At 41.7% G+C, this 23,875-nt stretch overlaps 1 protein-coding gene across 5 annotated transcripts; it reads right to left on the minus strand.

Annotated features, from left to right (window-relative positions):
* Positions 1-6,110: 6,110 nt before the first annotated feature.
* pigo (phosphatidylinositol glycan anchor biosynthesis, class O) lies at positions 6,111-20,214 on the minus strand. 5 transcript variants are annotated; one of them, XM_034192356.1, is made up of 11 exons: positions 20,018-20,214; positions 18,370-18,848; positions 16,904-17,047; positions 16,004-16,127; positions 15,338-15,497; positions 12,895-13,077; positions 11,033-12,626; positions 8,475-8,678; positions 8,147-8,310; positions 6,971-7,041; positions 6,694-6,823 (listed from the first exon to the last, which is right to left on the minus strand). In XM_034192356.1, exons 2-11 carry the CDS (start codon positions 18,845-18,847, stop codon positions 6,694-6,696), a joined length of 3,252 nt encoding a protein of 1,083 aa, XP_034048247.1. In that variant the 5' UTR covers position 18,848; positions 20,018-20,214. The 5 variants fall into 5 exon arrangements, with proteins under 5 accessions (XP_034048248.1, XP_034048250.1, XP_034048251.1 ...); XM_034192358.1 differs by having other exon boundaries at positions 20,000-20,214; XM_034192357.1 differs by lacking the exon at positions 20,018-20,214 and having other exon boundaries at positions 6,111-6,823; positions 18,370-18,847.
* Between the last annotated feature and the right edge of the window lie 3,661 nt (positions 20,215-23,875).

The raw sequence follows: 23,875 nt of genomic DNA on the forward strand, positions 1-23,875 counted from the left end.
GAGGAAGATGATCTGAGGGTACACCTCAGTGTGTTTATGTGCAGAATCTCAACGAGGTACAGAGGAGTGACGTTATGGGGGCCTTGAAGTTTAGGAGGATGGTTTTGTAGTCAATACGGTGAGTGACTGGATGGAAGCCATTGAAGTTGTTGAACAGGAGTGATGCGCTGAATAAATGGTGTTCTTGTGATGATCCAGGCTGCTGCATTCTGAACCAGTTGACGTATATGGAGGAACTTTTGGGGGAGACCAAAGAGAAAAGAGTTGCAATAATCCATGCAGGAGGTAACCAGAGAGTGGTACTGGACAGCTGTGCTGACAGAAGTGAGAGACGGACAGAGACGGTTGATATTCCGAAGATGGAAGTATACAGACCTGCATACATCTATCTGCTAGATACGGCTGTCTGCTGAAGAAACAAGTTTTGTTTTGTATTTTTCACTTTAATCAATATTCCATGAATAACAGTATGACTAAAAGTAAAATTTCGTTATATTTGGCAAATGTTTTTCTTAAAACATGGGAGGTGATGGTCTAGTGGTTAAGTGTTGGACTTCAGACCAAAGGATCCTCGCTTCAAATCCCAGCCTGACAGGAAAATCACTATGGACCCTGAGGCAAGGTCCTTAATCCCCTAGTTGCTGCCGGTGTGTAGTGAGTGTGTTTGTGTGAATGGGTGAATGTGAGGCATAACTGTAAAGCGCTTTGACCGTCTGATGCAGATAGAAAAACAATATATAAATTCAGTCCATTTACCGTTTCTTTTGATGTACGATAAGTTATGTTAGCCATTTTCTCTTAAAATATCAAAACAGAAATTTTACACTTTTCTAACACCCTTCTAAACATGTACTGGTCATTCTGAACATTTTGAGTACTTTAGAAAATCTATAGCTGCTGCAGTTTATGTATTTGAAGTAACACTCTGGATGAAAAAGGGGTTGGTCATTTTCGGCCTGTTTGAGCCGAGATTTTGGCACACATCCCAAGTTGTTCATTAGGGTCATATTAGTCTAGAACAGTTATCCTCTCCTAAATGATGTGCATACATGTCTTAGCTAGGTCCTAGACTACTGTGTCAGGGTCTGGTTGCTGGTTTATCTTGGTTAGGTCTGATTCTGTTCTTGGTTTGTCTTCAGATATTTCTTGGCTCACTGTCCCATGTCTTATTTCTGCTTGTGATTATTCCAGGCATTAATTTTTACTTGGACACAGTTATTGTATTTTGGACTCAACTTCCTGGCAAAATAAACTTCTGTCTTTGTGTGTTTGCGAGTGGGTCCAGTCAAGTCTGACACTGTGTTGCATTTTGTTGTTAAATTATGACGTTTCTGAGTATTTTCCATCTTGCACTCATAAAAAAAAAAAAAAAAAATTTCCCTGTGAATGACTATCCTCTTTTTTTTTTTTTTTTTTTTGCTGGTACCATGGTGTATATGGACGCAATCAACGAATCCTCCTTTTTTTTTCTTAAGGCTTCCGGCTCTGCTGAAAAGAATAATGTGGAAAAACAGCGTAATTATGTCCTTTTTGTGCTACTGTATCAACGTGGCGGCCTACTGAACTTATAAAAACACACCGATTCATTTTTGCACATAATTATACACTAATGAATTGTTGGTTGTGAATGCTATATGTCACTGATGCTAATAAACGCTCAAAAATCCTACACACTGTAGTTTTAATTTGCTCGAAAGTTTAAAAATTTATATACAGTTGTATGCAAAATTTTGGGCACCCCTTACAATTTTCATGATTTTCCTTTATAAATCATTGGATGTCTGTATTAGAAATTTCAGTTAAATATATCATATAGCAGACAAACACACTGATATTTGAGAAGTGAAATGAAGTTTCTGGTACTTACAAAAAGTGTGCAATTAATTCTATAAACAAAATTAGGCAGGTGCATAAATTTGGACACCCCAACAGAAAAAATACATCAATATTTAGTAGATCCTCCTTTTGCAGAAATAACAGCCTCTAAGTGCTTTCTATAGCTTCCAATGAGAGTCTGGACTCTGGTTGAAGGTATTTTGGACCATTCTTCTTTACAAAACATCTCAGGTGTGTTGGTTTCCAAACACGGACAGCCCGTTTAAAAATCACACCACAGATTTTCAATAATATTCAGGTCTGGGGACTGAGATGGCCATTCCAGAACATTGTACTTGTTCCTCTGCATGAATGCCTTAGTAGATTTTGAGCAGTGTATAGGGTCATTGTCTTGTTGAAAGATCCAGCCCCGGTGCAACTTCAACTTTGTCACTGATTCATGAACATTGTTCTCAGGTATCTGCTGACATTCACTGGAATCCATGAGACCCTCAACTTTAACAAGATTCCCAGTACCTGCACTGGCCACACAGCTCCACAGCATGATGGAACCCCTTCCAAATTTTACTGTAGGTAGCAAGTGTTTTTCTTGGAATGCTGTGTTCTTTTTCAGCCATGCATACCGCCCCTTGTTATGTCCAAATAACTCAATTTTAGTTTCATCAGTCTACAGCACCTTATTCCAAAATTAAGCTGGCTTGTCCAAATGTGCTTTAGCATACCTCAAGCGACTCTGTTTGTGGCATGTACGCAGAAAAGGCTTCCTCTGCATTACAGCATCATACAGCATCTTCTTGTGTAAAGTGCGCTGTATAGTTGAATGATGCACAGAGACACTATCTGCTGCAAGATCATGATGTAGGTCTTTGGAGCAGGTCTGTGGGTTGACTATGACTGTTCTCATCATCCTTGACTTCAGCGTATCTGAGATTTTTCTTGGCCTGCCACTTCAGGCCTAAACTAGTAATGTGCCTGCGGTTTCCATTTCTTCACTATGTTCCTCACATTGGAAACTGACAGCTGAAATCTCTGAGATAGCTTTTTGTACCCTTCCCTTAAACCAGGATGTTGAGCAATCTTTGTTTTCAGGTCATTTGAAAGTTGTTTAGAGGCTCCCATGTTGCCACTTATTAGAAGAGATGCAAAGAGGAGAAACATTCACAAATGGCCACCTTAAATACCCTTTCTCATGATTGGATTCACCTGTGTAAGGAGGTCAAGGGTCAGTGAGCTTACCAAACCAATTTTGTGTTCCAATAATTAGTGCTAAATTTATTCAAATCAATAAAATGACAAGGGTGCCCAAATTTATGCACCTGCCTAATTTTGTTTAAATAATTATTGCACACTTTCTGTAAATGAGAGAAACTTCAATTTCAATTTATTTCCTTTATATAGTGCCAAATCACAACAGAGTTGCCTTAAGGTGCTTCTCACAGGTGAGGTCTAACTTCATTTCACTTCTCAAATATCAGTGTGTTCATCTGCCACATGATATATTTAACTGAAATTTCTGATCCAGACAAACAATGATTTATAAAGGAAAATCATGAAAATTTTCAGGGGTGCCCAAACTTTTGCATACAACACACACACACACACCGGATGGAAAAAAAATTAAATGGTCTAAACATAAACATCAAATAGACCCAGTCTGAATCTGATGTAAATACAAGAATTCACATTTGCTTTCTTTTGCTTATTTGTGCAAGTGAGATGTTTCCTGACTTTCCAGAGTTATGAGAAGTGCAAATGTGGAAAGCGCGAGTGAATAATGAATGAAGTCGTGCACCTTGAATGATGGGCAGTAAAAAGGGATGGCAGCAGCCATCTCCTCCATGAGGTCCTCCGATCAATGAGCACAACATTTAATTTCTACTTTTATGCACCATATAAATAGTTTACGCTGAAACAATAAATAAACCTGACGTGGAAATTGGATGGAATATCATAAATAATAGGAACAAACTGGCAATGATCAGAGTGCTTACACTATTAAATAAAAAGTTGGCATCAAAGTCAAAATATGGTGCATGAAATATTTTTTAAAACTGAATGTGAAGTTATTTTAGTCCAATAATAAACATTTTAAAACAGAAGAAAATGCACATAAATGACAGCACTGCAGTATTTTCATCGCTCAAATATTGTTGCATTGCAGCAACTTGAACCAGAGCTGAATGTGGTTTTAGTGTTGTGCATTAGCTAATGATATCTAGCTGCAGACACAACAGAAATAAATTAACCAACAAGATTTAATGACCCTCCCCACTTAATCTCTGGCAATAAAGCACAAGGATATTTGCTTGAAAAAACAACAGGCACCTTTCTGAGTAAAAAGATAACATTAATCAACCAAATCCATCTATTTTCAATAAATAAAAATTTTAAATAAACTTTACAATTTTCATTTTTATTAATATATTTTAGAAAAGCGTTTTAGAAAAACCTATGAAGGCACAAAATACTCCATCTTATAATTTTTTTTTAATTCATCTTAAAATTATGTCTCTACTCATTCATGCAGATTTACACCAAAATTCTGTTTCCATTTCAGGTCTGACAACCGTTTTAGCCTTAACTAGTGAATACTGATTTATTGATAAATTACCCTGTCTTGTTAAACACAAGACATTTTCTTAGATTTATGGTTATCTGCCACAAAATGTAACAAAAAGTGGTTGATAAGTTTGACAGAGAACCTGCTGGAGGAGAAGACATTAAAAACAAACACGTACAGAACACCTGCTGGTCCGAGTTCAGGAAATAAGTACCAGAGTACTGTTTGCGATGAATGAATGCTGATCCAGACAGTAATCTGACTTCTTAGAGTTCAGTTGGTTCCAGTAAGTCCCCCACATGTCAAACAGGGAGTAAAAAAAAAAAAAAAAAATTGAACTATATCTTTGGATAACAGATCAATGCTCCTGGTTTTAGAACTAAACATTTAACAAAATCATAACTCCAGTTAAACCTAAAAACACAAACTTGGTCTCAGCGGTATCTGAACCAGCCACTGTTTGATCTGACATTGAACCTGTTCACTAATGGCTGAGGGTAAGTTGCAGTTGGGGGCAACTGTCCTGTCTACTTCACAGACCCAGCAAAAAAATCTGTTCCCGTTAAACTGAAGACAAACAACCTTTTCTGCAGTTCAGTCTATATGCATACACCAGCAACAGTACAAAAACCACAGGAATACTAAGAGTACAAGCCTTCTTCAAGGCCATAAACTCCACGTCTGACACTAACAGAGGAGCATTAAATCCACAGACGAGTCTTCGACCCTGACTTCTAGACCTTCAAACAAGGAGGACTGCTCAGCAAAATCATTAAAAAAATAATGTGAATCACCCAAATGTTTATTGGCATCCATCATCATTTGTAAAAACTTTAATAACCGACCGAAAACAACATTTGTAAAAGAAATAAAAATACATAAATAATGTATTTTCCAAAGTGTAAGCAGCACCGGACTACAACTTGCATCTTTTTCTGTATGTGGGATTCACTTTTTAACACAGCATTTCCCTGGAAGTGAGTTTAACGATGGACAGGAACTCAGTGTAGCATATGTGCACACCACATCCTGTGCTGTTACTAAACATAAGGACTTTTAAAATAGGAGTCATTCTTCAAAAAAAGAGAAGCTTACCAGGCTGAATGGGATGGATTCATCTCTAACTGTCTACCTTTAGGTTATCTGTAGGCATCACTTTTTGGGGGGCTGCGCTTTGTACAGATGTGTGTGTTCAGTGTGCCAAAGCAGAGCAGGTAGACACTTCATACAAGCACAAACAAACATGTCCCTTCCCAATGATTTTGAACTTGTCACTGTTTTTTATCTGTATGCAGAGCTGCAGGCTTCAAAGTGCAAATGTGTAGGTGATGGTCTCTACTTTTGAATGACATGAATCCCCCCGGTGGCAATTGTGTGATCGTTGCACTGTCGAATGCAGGGACCTGCATTCTACAAACCTGTCAGAGGCGAAGCAATCAAAAATGTCTCCAATATCTCAATGGTAATCTTAGATGTAGAACTCAAACTGAAATTGTACTGACACAATCTCTTTTGCAATGACAAACATTTTGTCAATGGTTGTATAATTATGAACATGCTTCACCTCTGTTATCGCGACAGACCCTGGAAATTTTTATCCAATATAGCAAATTATTAACTTTGTCAACTGACAGGGAAGGGCGGGGTTTATGTGATGTCCCCTTGGTGACTCTGTACAGGTTATCTTAAGAAGTAAATGGAGGATTTTAAAACATTTTGTGGTGTGATGGTCGAGGCGTTGACTAAATGTTGGTGAACATCCTGATCTGCTTTCACATTTCTTTGGTTGATTTCTTGAATGTTCTCAAATACTGACATCACAAAGGAGGGCAATCATTTGGTAATTCTTATGATTAATCAATTCATGTTTTTAATTGGACAAAATGGTAAAAAATAATAATAATAATAATAAAATAACATTCCCCAAACCAGTGTCTTCACTTTTAAAACAGTCAAAAGATCAAACATTTTCATTTTAGAATAGAACAGAGGATGGGAACAAATCCTCACATTACAGAATCTATACCCAGAATTTTTTTGGCACATTACCTTCAGAAACAATCATTCAGTTATCACAAAATAGTTCATTTGTTTTTCTGCTGCTCACTAATAGAGTCATTATTTTTAATCACGAGTTGTGTGAGGCGATTCATGACTGAACTGTTCTTTTGAGTCACCGTGCACCACATTCAGAGTTCGCTCAGTCCCACCACCTGGTCCAGCGTCAGTAACATCAGGCTCAGCCTTCGACAGACCAGAGGAAACCTCATGCTACGTCCGGTGCATTAGCACCGTCGTTACCTGGACTCACCAGGTAGGAGTCTCTTAAACCAGAAGCCGACGGCCACGTCGACTCTCAACACTAACGTGACTCCGATCAACAGGAACACGCTGCTCACCAGGAACCCAGAGGTCTCGAACATTAACCTGAAAATGGATCAGCTCTTCATCAAGCTATTCAACGCTGATATAAACTCAGATTTATCAGTGTTGCTTTTGTAACAAGGTTTTCCCTAACTAACAGGTAAAGCCAACATCCAGTGTTGCTGAGTTTGTGGAAGTAAGTCCACTTACTTGGGTGCAAAAACCTTCCACACCATTAGGTGTCGCCTGAGGATAGCGGCTGCACACACCGACGCAAAGACCTGTAAGGAGACAGTATTGCCACAGTTACTTTGAAAAAAGTAATCCATTTACTGATTACTCCTTGAAAAGAATAACTTAGTTACTTTACTGATAACCAAGTAAGATTACTAGTTACTTTATTAGTTACTTTCAGCAGCTGCTGACAACTCCCCTGCCACCTCAACGTGAAAATGATAACCAGTTTTGCTAATACTCACTTTATATGAACATAAATACTTGTTTAATAAAAAATAAAATAAAGACATCTTTCATGACCTCATATTTAACTGCTGACAGCACTGTAACGGCAAAACTTACAATTTCTAACCTACATTGTTTATAAATGTAACTATTAAATTATTTCTAACATTTAAATTATTTCTAAACATTTTAGTTATTGAAATTATTATTATTATTTTATTATTATTATTATCATCATTATCATTATAAGCAGTATTAGTAGTAATAATAGTATGAAAAAATGTCTTCAAAAGTGGACCTCTAATCTAGGGCTGTTGTGACGAACCGTCAGCGCACTTTGAGAGACAACTATCCGCAGATGCGGCTCTGTGTAGCAGCTCACTGAAAGTAGGGAAGTGGACAGTTCAACCGAATGCCGACCTCCCGCTGCATGTCGTCAGGACACCTGTTTTAAATATGGGCCCACAACACAAAAATAATAGTAACGCACAGTGACTCAGCGAAGTAAAATTAATCTGATTACTGATTTGGAAAGATTAACGCATTAGATTACTTGTTACTGAAAAAGTGGTCACATTAGACAGGCTTCATTGCAAATGGAGAGTACAGAGGTGTATAAGGGCCCCTTCACACATAGTACGAATAAGTACAAATCAGGGCGAATCACGATAGAACAGCTCGTATGAGCAAACCACAAAAACATCGAGCCAACCGGCAGGCGTGAACGGCGTGACGGTTTCGTGCACGCAACGGTGTCGTGCAAAAGCGTGCACAAAACAGCAATCGCGTGTAAACATCAGAATACAGTCATAAAAAAAATGAGTGCAGATGCGTGTAAACGTCAAAACAATGCAAATAATTGGAATTAAAGAGCGTTTATCCAGCGTTTTATTTGAAAACTGCTGTTAGGTTTTCCGCACGTACCTGTGCTCCGTGAATGAAGAGATAGCGGGCTGAGAGTTGTAGCAGTGCTGAGCTGAAGTGCAGCGGGTTCTCTCTCAGTCTCATCTCCATCACGGCGTCCTCGCTTCCTCTGCTCCCTCGTACCTCACACACCACAGGCCAGAACAGCAGCAAAGGACAACTGACTGAAAACACAGAGACATGAAAGCGCAGCAGAATTTTGAAGGATTAGATGTTATGTGGTTGACTCACATGGTGGTGATGTTTCTGTCAGACCAGAATCAAACAGGTCCAGAAAGCTGACAAAATGCACATTTAACAACATAATTCTATTTTAAAGCACAGTTACCTGCAACGAGGATGTGGGAGGCGAAGGTGTTGAGGGAAACCAGCGAGGCGGGTAGGACTGTGCCTGAATGTCCGTCGGGGAATCCTACAAAGGCAGAGCCCCACTGGATCGAGGGGAAGACGGGCATGTGACCTGTGGCATGAAAGAACTGTGTGGCAGCCAGTGACCACAACACGACGGGAGTCCAGGGGACATTAAAACCACCTGCAAGGAGAAAAAAGAAAGAAGCTGTGAGATAGAATGGTGGTTCCCAAAGGAGGCCATCACGGACTCCCCGACCTGCAGTTTTCATCTCTCTCTGCTCTACCAAGGCCTGACTGACTCATTCAGGTGTTTGTTAGCTGTTGAGTAGTCAAGCACACCTGAATGAAGAAGGTGCAGGTTCAGGGTCCCTGAGGTCCAGGGTTTTGGAAACCACTGAGCTGGAGAACATCTGTTTCTGCCACATGGCTATATTTTCACTCTTGCTTGTCTGACTTATTAGCAGGACTGATAAAAGCCTAATGACATGGGACTGTTGGATGTAACCTGCAAAAGAAACTATTCTGTATTTTTCACAGTATAAATCACACAAGTATAAGCCTGAAACTCACTTTGGAACATAGCATTTCCCTGTGGGTGAGTTTAACCCTCTGGGGTCCAGGGCATTTTTTGGACAGTTCACTCGCCTGGCATAAATGTTTTATTATTGCTGTTAACAGCTCTCCCTGCATCCCACAATCAAGTTCTATGTCTCTTTTTTTCAGGACAACCTGTGCTTTCAGAATATACTTTTTTTTTGTTGTGTTTTATTAGTGTAATAAAGGTTTACAATCAAAAATAGGCAAGGAAAAAAATAAAGCGAAAAATAATTTTCCACACACATTTATTCAAAACACAGCAAACTATAATAAACAACTGTTTTGACACTTTATAAAGGTAGTTTGAGGTCTTGTGTGAAAGACTGTACAATAGAAAGGTTCAAACAATAAACACAAATGCACATTTTGAACAATATATACAAAATGGTCTATGCGTTTTGTTGTCCACTGATATGGTAAACAGTGCTTTACGCAGAGAAAGCAACAGAGTTATCCAGTAACATTCACATGCAAACTAGTGGAGCAATCCTGATAGTTACACACTCTTTGACTGAGCACGTGAGATTGTCATCAGAGGCTCTCCGTGTGCTCCTGCTGTCACTGATCGCTGTGCGTAATGGCACAGGGCACACTGAGTATGTACTAGTATGCACTCATTGGAGCACCTAGGGGACTATTCAAATGGGCCAACTAGTAACATCACTCCTGAAAACAACCTTTGGCTTTTCACGTGAGGTAAATCTGCCCTACGATTGGATTTTGGAAAACCATGTGACGGTGAACCAATTCCAATTGGACACTCACATTGCGCACATCATCACACAGTGTCTATGAGGAGTACAAAGATGGCCAATGGCTGGCTCGAAAGTCCGCTGAGTTAACTTTTCAGCAAAAAAAAAAAAAAAAAAGTAAGTTTCTATCTCATATCATTCAAAAGTTATTTATAATTTAGTAAAGCTTGGTCTTAGCCGTTGTATACGAGGGTTAACAATGGAAGAGACCTCAGTGTAGCATATGTGCACACCACATTTTGTGCTATTACGTCATATAACGACTTTCAAATTCTGAAACTAAGCACACTGGACAAATAAGCGTGTGAAGGACACCATATTGGATGTTATTAGATGCAGTTTGGACAACAGAAAATGTCAGATGGACACAAATGGAGAAGTTAACAGTGGATTTTTGCAGGAAGCCCTCAGCTTGTGGTGTGTGCCAGGAGGACTTATAAATTCCAAAAATAAGCAAGATGGAAAAACAAAACATGTGACAGGCAACATAGTGGTCGTTATTGGATGCAGATGAATACGGACTGCTGACCCAAACTCTACAATAAAAACTTGAGTCCAGTTAATTTTTTATAATATAAATCAGCTCTTTAATTTGGGATTTTTGTGCACGGTTGTAGTGGACCTTTATTATTGGTCTCTTTTGTTTAGTTCGTCGAGTCTTGAGAAAGCACAATATAAATAGTTATTAATATTATTCCAAGTAGCCCCAGAGTAGAAGTTGCAGGACTCAACCTGTTAATGCAGTCATTTTCAGCAAATGTTTTAAAATAGTCTGATAGGGATGACACACCAGTCTGCACCCTCATGTGGTTTTTAGCAGCGGTCAATGTTGTTACAAAGACAAAAAGCCAATCCTGTGTAGGGGTTACTGTTGCTGTCTTATGTGTATTTGCAGAAAAAAAAGTTGTATAAAGTAATTCCAAAACAGGCCTGAAATAAATAAAAATATTCCGTAATGCACACAAGCCTGTCCGTGTCTGCAGAGTAGAAGATGTCACGGCACTCTCTCCTCCTTTTACTTGTTAAAATAAGGGAAATTGGACTGTTTTTCTGCCATCTGAAAATGTTGCTGGCTGCAATTTTGAACCACATTAACGAGTGTCCTCTTGACTGAAGGGGAGGCTCGTGTCATGATGACCGAAAACAACCCATGAGAGAAAAGAAGGAACAGAGAAACACGTCTTACCAGAATGTGTTCCGTGCAGACCACTGAGAGTGACAGAGGAGGCGTGAATGTGCAACAGAGCACCCATTTCAAGGAGCAGCAGGAGGAAAGACAGAGCCATGCCCTCCGGGTGCAGCAACAGCAGACCGACCCCCAGCAGGCCGCAAAACAGAACCAAGGGGGCGGAGTACACTGTTCCCAGTCCGTAGGCCTCCACAGCAGGCCTGCTGTCCTCCTCTGCAGCTCTGCTCAAGTCTGTGTCTTCCAGTGAGCGGCGCATGCGCTGATAGATCTGAGGGATGAGGTGATGCAGCTCTGCCTGGGGGCTGATGCCGGTGCTCGCGCGGTAGCGGGGTGGGGGTAGAGACGACCCCCTGCCTGCAGCTGCAGCCTTACTTTTTACAAACACAGTAAGAGGGTCAAGCCAGATGAGGAGCAGTCCCAGTCCCAGGAGGCAGAAGGCAGCCCTGGGGAGCGCCAGCTGGGACAGTCTGATCAGTTCTGCCAGATTCCTAAAGCTGTTCTCTGGAGTGGCGCTAACAGCCCAGTGGAGTCCCAGACAGACGGACAGCAGAGGCAGAATCCATCGAGCTGTGAAGACGGTCCCACCTGAGGAGTTGAGGTTACCGTAGTGGCGGAGGCAGCATCTCAGTAGATAGGTCCATAAGCAAAGCGAAGACACAGAGAGGACATAGTGCAGGTTCTTCAGGTGGCTGTCCTGCAGCCGGGAAAGGGGGGAGAGGAACGGGGAAGGCTGGCAGGAACCCTGCTCTTCCCGACATCCATGGAAAAACAGGGAGAGGTAGAGACAGCCGATAACAAGTCCCAAACAGGACATGAGGGTCCTGCTTTCTTTCTTCACAGCTGAAGGGGTGAGGGCCGGTGAAGGCAGGACCCCTGCAGGCTTTTGAGGGTCATGACTCTGGGGCAACAGCAAACCATCCCAGTTTAAACCGATGGGAATACACAGACTTAAAGAAAAAACTAGAAAAGTGGCCACCTGGCCCTCGTATATCACATAACTATCTGAGAGCAGGGAGGCGCAGCGGAGGAGCAATGCCAGGAGAGCTGGGTCAAAGAGGTGATGTGGGGTGAACCAGCTAACACACTTTGAGCCTTTGAATCCATTTCTCATGACCGCAGATGTTCTGGCTCGCTGAATCCTCCAGAGGAGCAGCAGTTCGGAGCAAAAAGCAGCAGCTGCCACGCACCACGACACCTCGACATCACCTTGTAGGTGCAGCTGACCAGCAGCCGCGCAAACTCCAAGAAAAAGCGCCCCCATGACTGGGGCCACAAGCAGACCTTTCTCACTTACGAAAAGCCACGACAGTTCAGACAAAGTTAAAGACAACAGGCAGGCGAGCGCCAGGACAACTAAACCTGCAGTCATCTTAAGGGGGTTAAATCGAGCCCATGTAGCCCGGCAGGTGTCTCTGACTGAGGTGAGGTAGGCCTGCAGGGAGGCCTCTAGTCCTGGAGGGGGCGATGGACTGTCACGGACTGTGGTGAGGTATTCAGAGGACAGACGAGAGAATTCAGTCTTCAGCTGTGAGAGACTTTCTGCCGGGATGTCTTTGGCCATGGCAGAGTAAGTCTCCAGGAAACGGTTGACCTTCAGAAAGAGAATCCAAAACACACAACAGGGTAAGATGCCACACTGAGAACACTTCAGGAAATGCGTCACAATCCTCACAAACCTTTATTACTTACTGAGCTTGAACACAATTTTGACCTAATCATTTCCACTTAAGGGGACTAAAGAACACTTATAATCCAGCCTCAGTGTACCATGACAGCGGCCAGCTGTGGGATGGCCCTTAAGTGTTACCAAAAACCTGCTTTGTCCATGGACTGTCTGAGGAGGGCACAGCAGCACATACCTGTTTTGCATTGATCCACAGTGCCTCCAGCTGGGTGAGACCTCCAACTGCACCTTCTGTCTGCACACGAGGAGGGAATAAAGGTGAAAGAACCTGGCCCACACTGCTGTAGGGGATGGGAACTCCCAGCAAGAGAGCCAGGGTCGGCACCAGGTCTGTCTGCTGCACCACTTGTGGTTCAGTCTGCAAGTGTAAGGAGACAAAAAGGCTTTAGATTATTCTCTCTGGCGCACTCCCACACACCATGTGGGCTGCACACCAAGGACACCCAGCAGACACTCAACAAAGACTCCTGCAGATGACACAGTCATGGTTGCAAAATAAAAAATGACACTCAACAGAGGAAAGTTCAAGGAGTGATGTCTGAGTTCTAATGGTAGAGTTAAGGATGAGGGGTATGTGAAGGTTTTGCAGGTCCAAATCCAGAACTCCTGATCCTGTCAGATTGCAGACATTGGGTAGAGTAGATCCTGATTAGTACATGGCTTGGAGACTGCATCAACACCAGGAACTGCACACATATTTCTTGAGAACTGGAGCTGCTTCAGGAAGGGTATCTGGTGTAAAACTTGTGCCAGATCCCGATGCAGGTCTATATCAGATCCACTATGGTGACCTTAAGCAAGCAGGGCGACTCGAATATAGTAGTAGTAATGATTTAAAATAGCAGATTTTACAGGTTGAGAGTGAATTGTCATCACTGCATCAGGATATTGCTCTTGCTAAATGTCCTGAATGCACAGTGACAAAAACAAGTTTGATGCATTTTGTTATGTGACTACTGTCTTGTAAAATTACTGTGTTGTGACACCTACATATCAAGATGTACTACATTTTCAGGACAAAAAGTCATGGGTTTTTTATTTGTTTGTTTTTTACTAGTTTGGGGGGGCAAATTATGCCCTGAAAAATCATGCGTTCATTACAAATAATAATTATAATAACTACTTATACAGGGCTTTCCCAGGAATCAAAGCACTAAAGAAGATACATTCCAATAATAAAAGAATAAATACCAGTAATAAAAAGTACACTGTAACAAATGCACAAAAATCCCAAATTAAAGAACATATGATACAGAAAAAGGGTGAGACTTATATTCCAAAAAATACTTAAGTATATAATCTCGTGCATTCTCATTAGTGATTAGTGAGCTGGGTGGATGTGGTCATTCTGAATGAGAGAGTTTGTCGTAAAAGCGCTCTCAAAGCAGAACCATTTTCCCATAAACTATTAAAATATCACGCTTTTTGTATAATGCGACACTAATTACACTGCAATTAGTGGAAAATATCAGCAGTGGAGTTCATTTGTGTGTGTGTGTGTGTGTGTGTGTGTGTGTGTGTGTGTGTGTGTGTGTGTGTGTGTGTGTGTGTGTGTGTGTGTGTGTGTGTGTGTGTGTGTGTGTGTGTGTGTAAGAGAGAGACAGCTGCCTGCCCCCACACCCCATCACCACCTTTACATAAACAGGGACCGCCTGCCAGCATTAATTCACCAGATTTGGAGAAGAGGCAACCATGAATGTATTTGTATGTGCACATGATGTTTTCATATTCATAACACAGCACAGTTTCTGCTAATCTGAGGGGACAATGTTTTGTAAAATTACAGAGACGAGGCAACAGTGAAGACAAGGCAACATGTGGGCAAGATGATGCTGGGGATGGCAGCAAAGAGGTAAATACAGCGTCAACAAGGGCGGGTTCATCTTGTTTAGGACAGAATACAGAGAACACAATCCATTGTCTGGTGAAAATCTGACCTTTGATCTCAATGAGTTCATTTACTTGACCTTTGATTGATCTTGCCAGGGCAATTCTGGATGCCAAATGTGCATTAACTTGGGTCCACATCGGGATAAAAGTTTAAAAAAATTGATCTCGACCCCAGTGACCTTGACTTTTGCCAAAATGGGCGTGCCAAGTCCAATTCCAGGGTGAATCTTCATCCACATACCAAGTTTGGTAGAAACCAGCCAAAAGACCATCAAGGAGTAAAAAACAAACAAACAGATAGACATGACCTTGACTTCTGCCAAATACAACCTTGCCTGGGCAAATCCAGAACCCAGCTCCAAAATGTGTGCCTTGTTTGGTGCAAACTGGAGTTCAAAAATGTTTTTTTTTAATTAGACCTTGCTTGTTTAATGCAGGAAATGACCTACATGTCTGCCAGGTTTGATGCAAATCTGTGCAAAGAAAAAAAAAAAAATGAGCTCTGACCCCAGTGATCATGACCAAACCCTTTAAGGACAATTCTAAGATTGACCTTCATCCCCATATAAAGGAAAATATTCTTATTACCATTATGATGCCATAAAATGCAGTTGCATCAATAGTTCTCACTCTGCATCTCATGATCATACATGAAGTTGCTGACAAGCTCACTGTTGTGTCTGTAGAGCTTGGAGAAAAATAAATAAGAGACACCCTGCTGTGCTGACCTGGGATGGGGGTCCAGCAAAGAGAGGAGAGGGGCTGTAGAGAAAGAGAGCAGCATCAGTCTCCTTCTGACTTTCTCCACCGTGATCTCCAGTATCCGTCATTCCGTGATCCCCCATAACCACTAGCAGGGTGTCATTCTGCAGGCGCTCAATCACAGACCTGGAGAAAAAGAGTCACAGTGACTTAAAAAAGTTTCTTGTGTTCAAAACACGACTGTGATAACAGCAGAGTTTCTGTGATCAGCAAGAGCAACGACTTGGAAGTGAAAGTTCTTGTCCTTTTAGAAATACAAGCCCGTCCACAGAGCAAGTCTATCGCCCAACCAGAAGAGGTGGGATTTTAAAACCTACTCTATTATCTATCATAAATTTGCAGAACTGCAGAGTTAATACGAACTCTTGTTGCACTGCTGGATGAGGGGATTTATGCACTTTCTGCATACTCATATTTCATGACACTCTCTAATCTTTAATCAACTCTCCACTGGATTCAAGAAAAATCTCCAGAAAATTTCACCAAAATCTGAATTTATGCACTGTGATGTTACAGCTGTCACACAAATTTCACCAAAATCTGAGCTTATGCTCTGTGATATTACAGCTGTCACACCACAGAGAGGCCATCACAACAGCTGGAGGACACTAGGAAGAAAACTTTCGTCTAACCTGATGACTCCATTCATCTGGGAGAGCTTGTCAGCCATGGCGGGGTGGTCCGGCCCAAACCTGTGGCCGCAGTGATCCACTCCGAGAAAATGAGTGACCAGAATGTCCCAGTCATCCGATACCACTGTCAAAATCAATAAGTGACAGATGGACAGGCATGAGGAGCAATGACAACAGAAACCTCTCCCAACAGGAATGTGTGCGGTAGACTGAAAATAATCTCATATTATGTCTGTTGGGGCTCCAAAAATTCAAGATTTACATTTAATCTGTTGAATTAAAGCATCTATGAGACTTTTTTCACTTTTGTAACAAACAGCATAAGATCTGGTTACCTCTCTGAAGTCTCAAATGCTAAATACTTACTTTATATGGATGCTTTTATTCATCTATGATTGACTATAAACATACTCAGATGTATTAGTACTAATATACAAATACAAAGTAGACAATCTGGTGGGGACTAACCTGGTAAAATAATGGTTAGATAAAAATAGCTTTTTAAAAATTATTTCCCTTGACCCCCAACACAGACAATGGGGTGATTTGTAGCAAAAAGAAGTGACCTCAAAGCTACAGTGTGTAGGTTATACTGCCATCTAGTGGTGAGGCTGCAGATTGCATTATGTTGTTTCCCTTCATGTTTTCACTTCTTTGACAACTGGGATTCATGTCTCTTGCTTTGTCTTGTGACAAACAACATGTATGATCCTGTATTTACCAAAACTCAACACTTCTATCGCTGCAGGTAATGATACACTAATGTACAGTTGGTTATCATTGCTATATTCCATTTCTGCTAATAAAACACCCCTAAATCCTACACACTATAACTTAATGTTTGTTCCAGATTCAGATTTACAAGCCCCACCCCCTTTAACAGGCATATTAACACCCTACTGGTTGGGTGTAGGTGCTGAAGGATTCCATTGTCCACAGTGTGCAGATCTTTCACATTGAAAGAGGGGAAGGGCAGGGAGCGATAGAACTTCTTTGGAAAAAGACTCTCCCATGTGTCGTCACCCATGAACACCACACGCCTGCCTGTGAGAGGATGCATGAACAAAGTGAGAAACACTTTCTTGAGAATTTTATACAGTTTCTCAATTATGTCTTCAGTTATCAATGATACAGGCTGATGTTTTTTTATGAAGTCTGCTGAACAGGAACGGTCAGGTTTGAGAGCATGAGCTGGTGCCACATGTCACCAAATCCATCTCACTACAGAACTACCTTAGATCCTGACTGGCAACTACCAGTCTATCTCCACCTCTGTGAAAGTAACTGTCTGTTTGCTGCAGGTGATATGTGGACGTGTCCTTTGCCTTATCCAGTTACTGGGGTCCTCACCGTGCAAGTAGCACTAGTCTTGAGTATCCCCAAATAAATGTGTGTTAATCCATCAGTACCAAAGTATCATCCAAAGAGGCCTAATAACAAAAAACACACAACTCAAATGCAATTGCAAAAACATTTTCAATATGTTTTGCAATTTATATATAGTTCTTTTTGCTTGCGGACATTTTAGGATGTTGATGCCACATGTCCTCTTGGTCCTCGATACCCACATCTTGCTTCCTGTCTGAATTTTAATATAATTTCAAATCTAAAGTAGGACTTGTCAATACAGTCCAAAAATTATATCCCGGGTATTTTTAAGTTAAATAGCAATATATAATGTATATCAGTATTTTATACAAAATGGTCTAAATATTCAGTTTTATTCAAGTAAGACGGGAAGCACCAGGACCCCAACAACTTTGACCTTTGTTCATCCACAAAGATATCAGCAACACTAAACACCTCTGCACAGCGACCTTGTCACTCCATTAAATCTTCCCAGGTGTCTTTCTACCTCATCGTCTGAGCGCTGAGACATGAAATGACTCAGAGCAACTTTGTTACTATCCTAACCAACTAAAGTTTGCTAAATGAATTCCACGCCATTACCCAACACTCTGGCCAGGCAAACACCGAACAATATAGGAGCCATAACACATCCCTGAGGAACACCACAAATTACTTGAAGAAGTCAGTATTGTAAATCTTCATATTGTACAAATGTACAAACATTAACAAAAATCTCTGCTGAGTTTCGCCGTGTGTTGTTTTATTCAAGGGCTACAACTACGTTATTAATGAGTGAATCTAGTGATCATTGTATAGATTAATCATTGATGCAGAAGGAAAAAAGGATTAAGACAGATCACTGTAACTGTATTTCATGTGTTCCACCCCTAATATTTAACAGTAAAAGGTGGACAGAGACTGATTTCACACAATATGACAGCTTCAAATTATTCATCAATGAGCAAAATAGATTTTTGCTGTTGTTGTCACTGCTTCACTAACGTATCACAACTCACCAACTTGCCGAAATTGATGGATGAGGTTGTCTTCCAAAATAGCAGTGGATGCAAAATTATTGCCTACATCCACAAAGGTGGGCAAGGACCCAGTGGTGAAGCCCTTGATCCGCTGCATGGTGGTCGTAGGTGGGTCAGCACGAAATGTGTACAGGCGGCTGTGAAGAGGCTTGGACACAGTTATTTCCTGGAACACAGGCAATTTATTTTCAAAGGGACGAGGCGAAGTGTTGCTGGGATCAAAGCGAACAAAGTCTGTCTTTAGGGCATCGATAATGAGGAGGACAACCCTGTGAAAACGTGGCCGGGTGTGGCAGAAATCCCGGTGCTCCTCTCCAGGGTGCAGTACATCTGTGCAGGTGCTGGTCCGATTCACCTCCAGCCGCACCAGTAAGAACCCACCCACAAACAGGTATATACCTGCAAAGTACACCGCGCACATCCAGAGGAGAACCGACAGCACTGGGAGCGCCTTCATCCTGCAATCACATATACATATAAGTTCCTGTAACTGAGCAATGTATAACATTTTTACAGATTTCAAAGCAATCCATATGTACATTCTGAAATCAGGATCAAAGCTTACAAACAAGATCCAGCCCTTGATCCCGATTCCTTCTGTTAGGCTTATAAATAGGCTCAAACAGATCGACAGATAGTGATGAAAGCATGCCCTACATGGTGGGGTTCAAAGGTCATGATCAATCATGTGCCATCAGGAACAAAGTTGAGCAATCAGGATAAGATTTCCACGTTATATGTAATTTGGCAAAAACAACGCCCCTACCAACAAGACAACTTAGTTAAGTGCAAATCAACAGAAGACCGCTGGATCCTGACAACTCTCCCAGAGAGCTTTCCTTTACAAATGACCCAGGTCATTTTATACTCAAATTGGTCACATAAATGAGGTTTTCTTGCCACCTGTGCACTGACTGGATTTGGGCTTGATACACTATTTGTACGTAGCGTTTCTTTCACTGGTCAGTATCGGTCACATGATAATGATGAGGCTATGTACTTGTACATGTATTTGCCATTGACAGTAGACAATCACCAACCCCAAAAATAACAAGGCTGTGCTACACAGGAATAGAATTGGAATTATTAATATAGCTACATATGAATAGCCACTTCCAATAAATAATCTAAGATACGCACCTGGGTTTGAAGAAATTGCAATGTAAAGTATTTCCAATAACAGTTAATAATGGTTTTATTTGTAGAGCACATTCAAAGCAATTATGGTAAAGTGCTTTTATAACATCAATACAATATAAGAAAGTTTTAAACATTAAAACAAGAAAAAAGCAACATTTAATGAAAATTATGTAAATAGGTAAATTATAATTCTGAATAAACAGGAACACTATGATGTTCTGATGAACTGAAAAACATATTCGACATACATTATTTTAATGACAGCCGAAAATTAATTTAATCGATTGATCGATGAATCAAGCCCACCGATTTACTGAAAGCTAATGTTGATACAGTCTGAGTTTCTTTTCTTTTTTTTCTTTTTTTTAAACCGCAGATCCGAGTAATCACAGCTGTTTATGCATCGTTCGGAGCCCACCGGCGGTTCGGGTCAGTACATTAGTGTTTTTAGCCGCTGCTGCTAGCTCACCTCGCTCCTGTGACTGACCTTGTTCCAGGCGGGCTTAGTCCTTTCTGGGTTGGAGTTCGGAGGTTAAAATGTTCACAGCACCCGGGGACAAGTGTGTCAGCTAAACGGACAACAGGTCGCCTTCATTGGGACTCAAATAAAACGAAATTACACCTTTAAAACAACGAGAAACCACAGACAGTACGGAACCTCAGCATGCTGGGAAAAATAATCACACGGACGCTTTTCGACAGAACAACACACAAAGCATCTGGTTCTCATCCGGTATCCGGTATCCTTTGCTGCCACCTTCTGCATCAGTTCGTTATATAGCAGTACTAAATCCTCTCGATGAGTGTCTTTCAATCAGAATCAGAATAGCTTTTATTCGTCAAGTATCCACAGAAGGAATTTGACTTTGGTTTGAGCTGCACTGTCTCTGTACAGCATGTACAAATATACACTAAACACTGAACAATTCACAGCAATGTGCAAATGAAATGTGCAAGAAAATAAAATGTGCAATAACAGAAAAAGTAAAAGAAAAGGATGTGTGAGACAGACAAACAAGTTGAAGTTACATGAGGTATGTGAATTAGTGAGTTTTTTGGCAGGTTAAGTTGTTCATCGGTGTGATGGGCCATGGAAAGAAACTGTTCCTGTGTTTGGTTGTTTTTGACATACAGACCTCTGTAACAGTGACCAGAAGGGAGGAGTTTAAACAGTGAGAGGGGTCTGCAGAGATGTTACCAGCTCTCTTCCTGGCCCTGGACAGGTATAAGTCCTGGATGGAGGGCAGGCTTGCTCCAATGATTTCTTTTTTTCCTGGAGACCTGACAGTTCCTTGAAGTCTGTGCCTGTCATGTTTGGAGGCAGAGGGAAACCAGACAGAGATGGAGATGCAAAGGACCATGGGCCCAATTTGGTGGGAGATAGGGGGGACATGTACACCCACCTTTTCAACCAGGGGGGACAGAATATGGTATGTCCCCCCCCACCACCACCACCTTCTGACATACGAGGTCTGTTAGAAAAGTATCCGACCTTATTATTTTTTTTAAAAACCATATGGATTTGAATCACGTGTGATTGCGTCAGACAAGCTTGAACCCTTGTGCGCATGCGTGAGTTTTTTCATGCCTGTCGGTTGCGTCATTCGCCTGTGAGCAGGCTTTGAGTGAGGTGTGGTCCACCCCTCTCCTCTATTTTTTATTGCGAATAAATGTCTGAACGATTTGGAGCTTTGCTGCATCAATGTTTTTCCAGAAACTGTGAGAGATCTCCAGGTGGACACCGTTCGAAAAATTAATATGGCTTTCAGGGACGATTTTATGGGGATTAAACAGATTACGGGGTGTTACTGCTGCTTTAAGGACTGTCCACAACTGCTGAGAGCACGGCGCGCTCCCAGCCCCCATCAACAGGCTGACACCCCGCTGGAACAACCAGATTATTTCCAACGTGAAAGCTTTGTTGATCCGGGACCTCATCTGACTTTCACAAAAAGGCAGAAGATGTGGACATCAGCACTTTTTCCGGCACATTCCACCGTTACAGGAGTTTTTTTCATGGAAAGAAAAGCGGAGGGACGCTCCACGGAGCCGTTCATTATGCGGGACAAAACCACCTCGGTGTTGGTCTCTCAGGACAGCTTTTAGGTGGATTTCAGACGGATTCCGGTTGCTTTCCAGTCGTGTGAATATCCGATTGTGATTGTGCATGAGCTGGACATGCCAGAACATGTCCCGTGAGGCTTCATCACGGCGTTGCTTTGCGCCAAGCGGCTGCACCGCGATGCGCGGAACTCCTCCGCACGTCTGTCTTAATGTGCCGGAAAAGTGCTGATGTCCACGTCTTTTCACAATTCCTGTGCTAGTCAGATGACATACCGGATCAAGACAGCGTCCAGTTTAAAAATGAACGGCATATTTCACTGTTACTGGAGTTTTTGTCATGGAAAGAGAAGCTGCTCCACCGCGCGTCGCGGTGCAGCCGCTCGGCGCAAAGCAACGCAGTGATGAAGCCTCACAGGACATGTTCTGGCATGTCCAGCTCATGCACAATCACAATCGGATATTCACACGACTGGAAAGCAACCGGAATCCGTCTGAAATCCACCTGAAAGCTGTCCTGAGAGACCAACACCGAGGTGGTTTTGTCCCGCGTAATGAACGGAGCCGTGGCGCGTCCCTCCGCTTTTCTTTCCATGAAAAAAACTCCTGTAATGGTGGAATGTGCCGGAAAAAGTGCTGATGTCCACATCTTCTGCCTTTTTGTGAAAGTCAGACAAGGTCCCGGATCAACAAAGCTTTCACGTTGGAAATGATCTGGTTGTTCCAGCGGGGTGTCAGCCTGTCGATGGGGGCTGGGAGCGCGCCGCGCTCTCAGCAGTTGTGGGCAGTCCTTAAAGCAGCAGTAACACCCCGTAATCTGTTTAATCCCCATAAAATCATCCCTGAAAGCCATATTAATTTTTCGAACGGTGTCCACCTGGAGATCTCTCACAGTTTCTGGAAAAAAATTGATGCAGCAAAGCTCCAAATCGTTCAGACATTTATTCGCAATAAAAAATAGATGAGAGGGGTGGACCACACCTCACTCAAAGCCTGCTCACAGGCGAATGACGCAACCGACAGGCATGAAAAAACTAACGCATGCGCACGAGGGTTCAAGCTTGTCTGACACAATCACACGTGATTCAAATCCATATGGTTTTTTAAAACAATAATAAGGTCGGATACTTTTCTAACAGACCTCGTATATGTATGTACTTGAAACATGTTATGCCAGTCTTATGTGCAAACCATGTCAGAATAGTATCTTTGTTTCTGCAAGTTTGTATTTTTAGCAGCATTGACTTGTTTACAACACCTGTTTCTTGTTTGTCACATTCAGAATTTTCTGGGATTGCATTTGCCCAGATTTGAAACCAAAAATAGTTGCCTCTATAAGTATCAATGGACCATATGCTAATTTACTAAATTCTGAAAGTTAGAAAAGGAAATCAAAAAAGCTATGTGGGACCTCAGAAAGCCCATCTGCAGTTATTGCTTGATCTCCAAAATCAGTCTATGCAAGCGAAATTATGTTCAGTATGAGTGTTGTCATTAGTGCCACTTCGAAAATTAAATTCATGATAAGTAATTTATCCTAAACTTATGATCTGTTGTTTTTTCAAACTTATGCAAAAACAAATCTTGAGAAAAACAAATACAGTATGCGATAGTTAATAATTATTAAGAGCCTGTTCTTTCATATTTATGAATACATTTTACCACATTGCAGTTGTTTTTTTTAATGAAAACTCAACCTATCATTCTTTTTGAGTTCTACACATGTGGTGATACCTTATTTACACCAGGATGTTAATAAAATCAATGCTGGCTATTCTCAGAATAAAGTACTTATATCCACAATTTCAAATTGCATAAGTCAAATGGTGTCCACTTTATGGTCTTCTCAAAACATTAAAATTACTGTTCTGGATGCTCAGAATGCATCTGAGCTTATCTAGAAACCGTTGGCTTCTGGGGGCCTAAAGCCGCCCCCAGACCCCCGGCCTATGGGCTTTGGCCCTGCGGGCCTCGCACTTGGTCCCCCCCAATTTCTAGTTCTAAATTGCGCCCTTGCAAAGGACACATTGGATGATGGATGTGTAGAAGATGATAAAGCAGTTACTGGGGCAGGTTGAATTTCCTGAGCTTTCTGAGGAAGTACATCCTCTGCTGAGCCTTTTTCCTGATGGAGTCTATGTGGGAGGTCCACTTCAGATCCCGGGAGATGGTGGATCCCAGGAACCGGAAAGCGTCCACAGTAGACACAATGTTGTTGAAGATGGGGGGGTGGGGGGTGATGGTGGGTTTCTCCTGAAGCCTGCTATCATCTCCACAGTCTTGC

Source organism: Thalassophryne amazonica, chromosome 17 (assembly GCF_902500255.1).
Source record: "Thalassophryne amazonica chromosome 17, fThaAma1.1, whole genome shotgun sequence".
Classification (NCBI taxonomy): Eukaryota; Metazoa; Chordata; class Actinopteri; order Batrachoidiformes; family Batrachoididae; genus Thalassophryne; species Thalassophryne amazonica.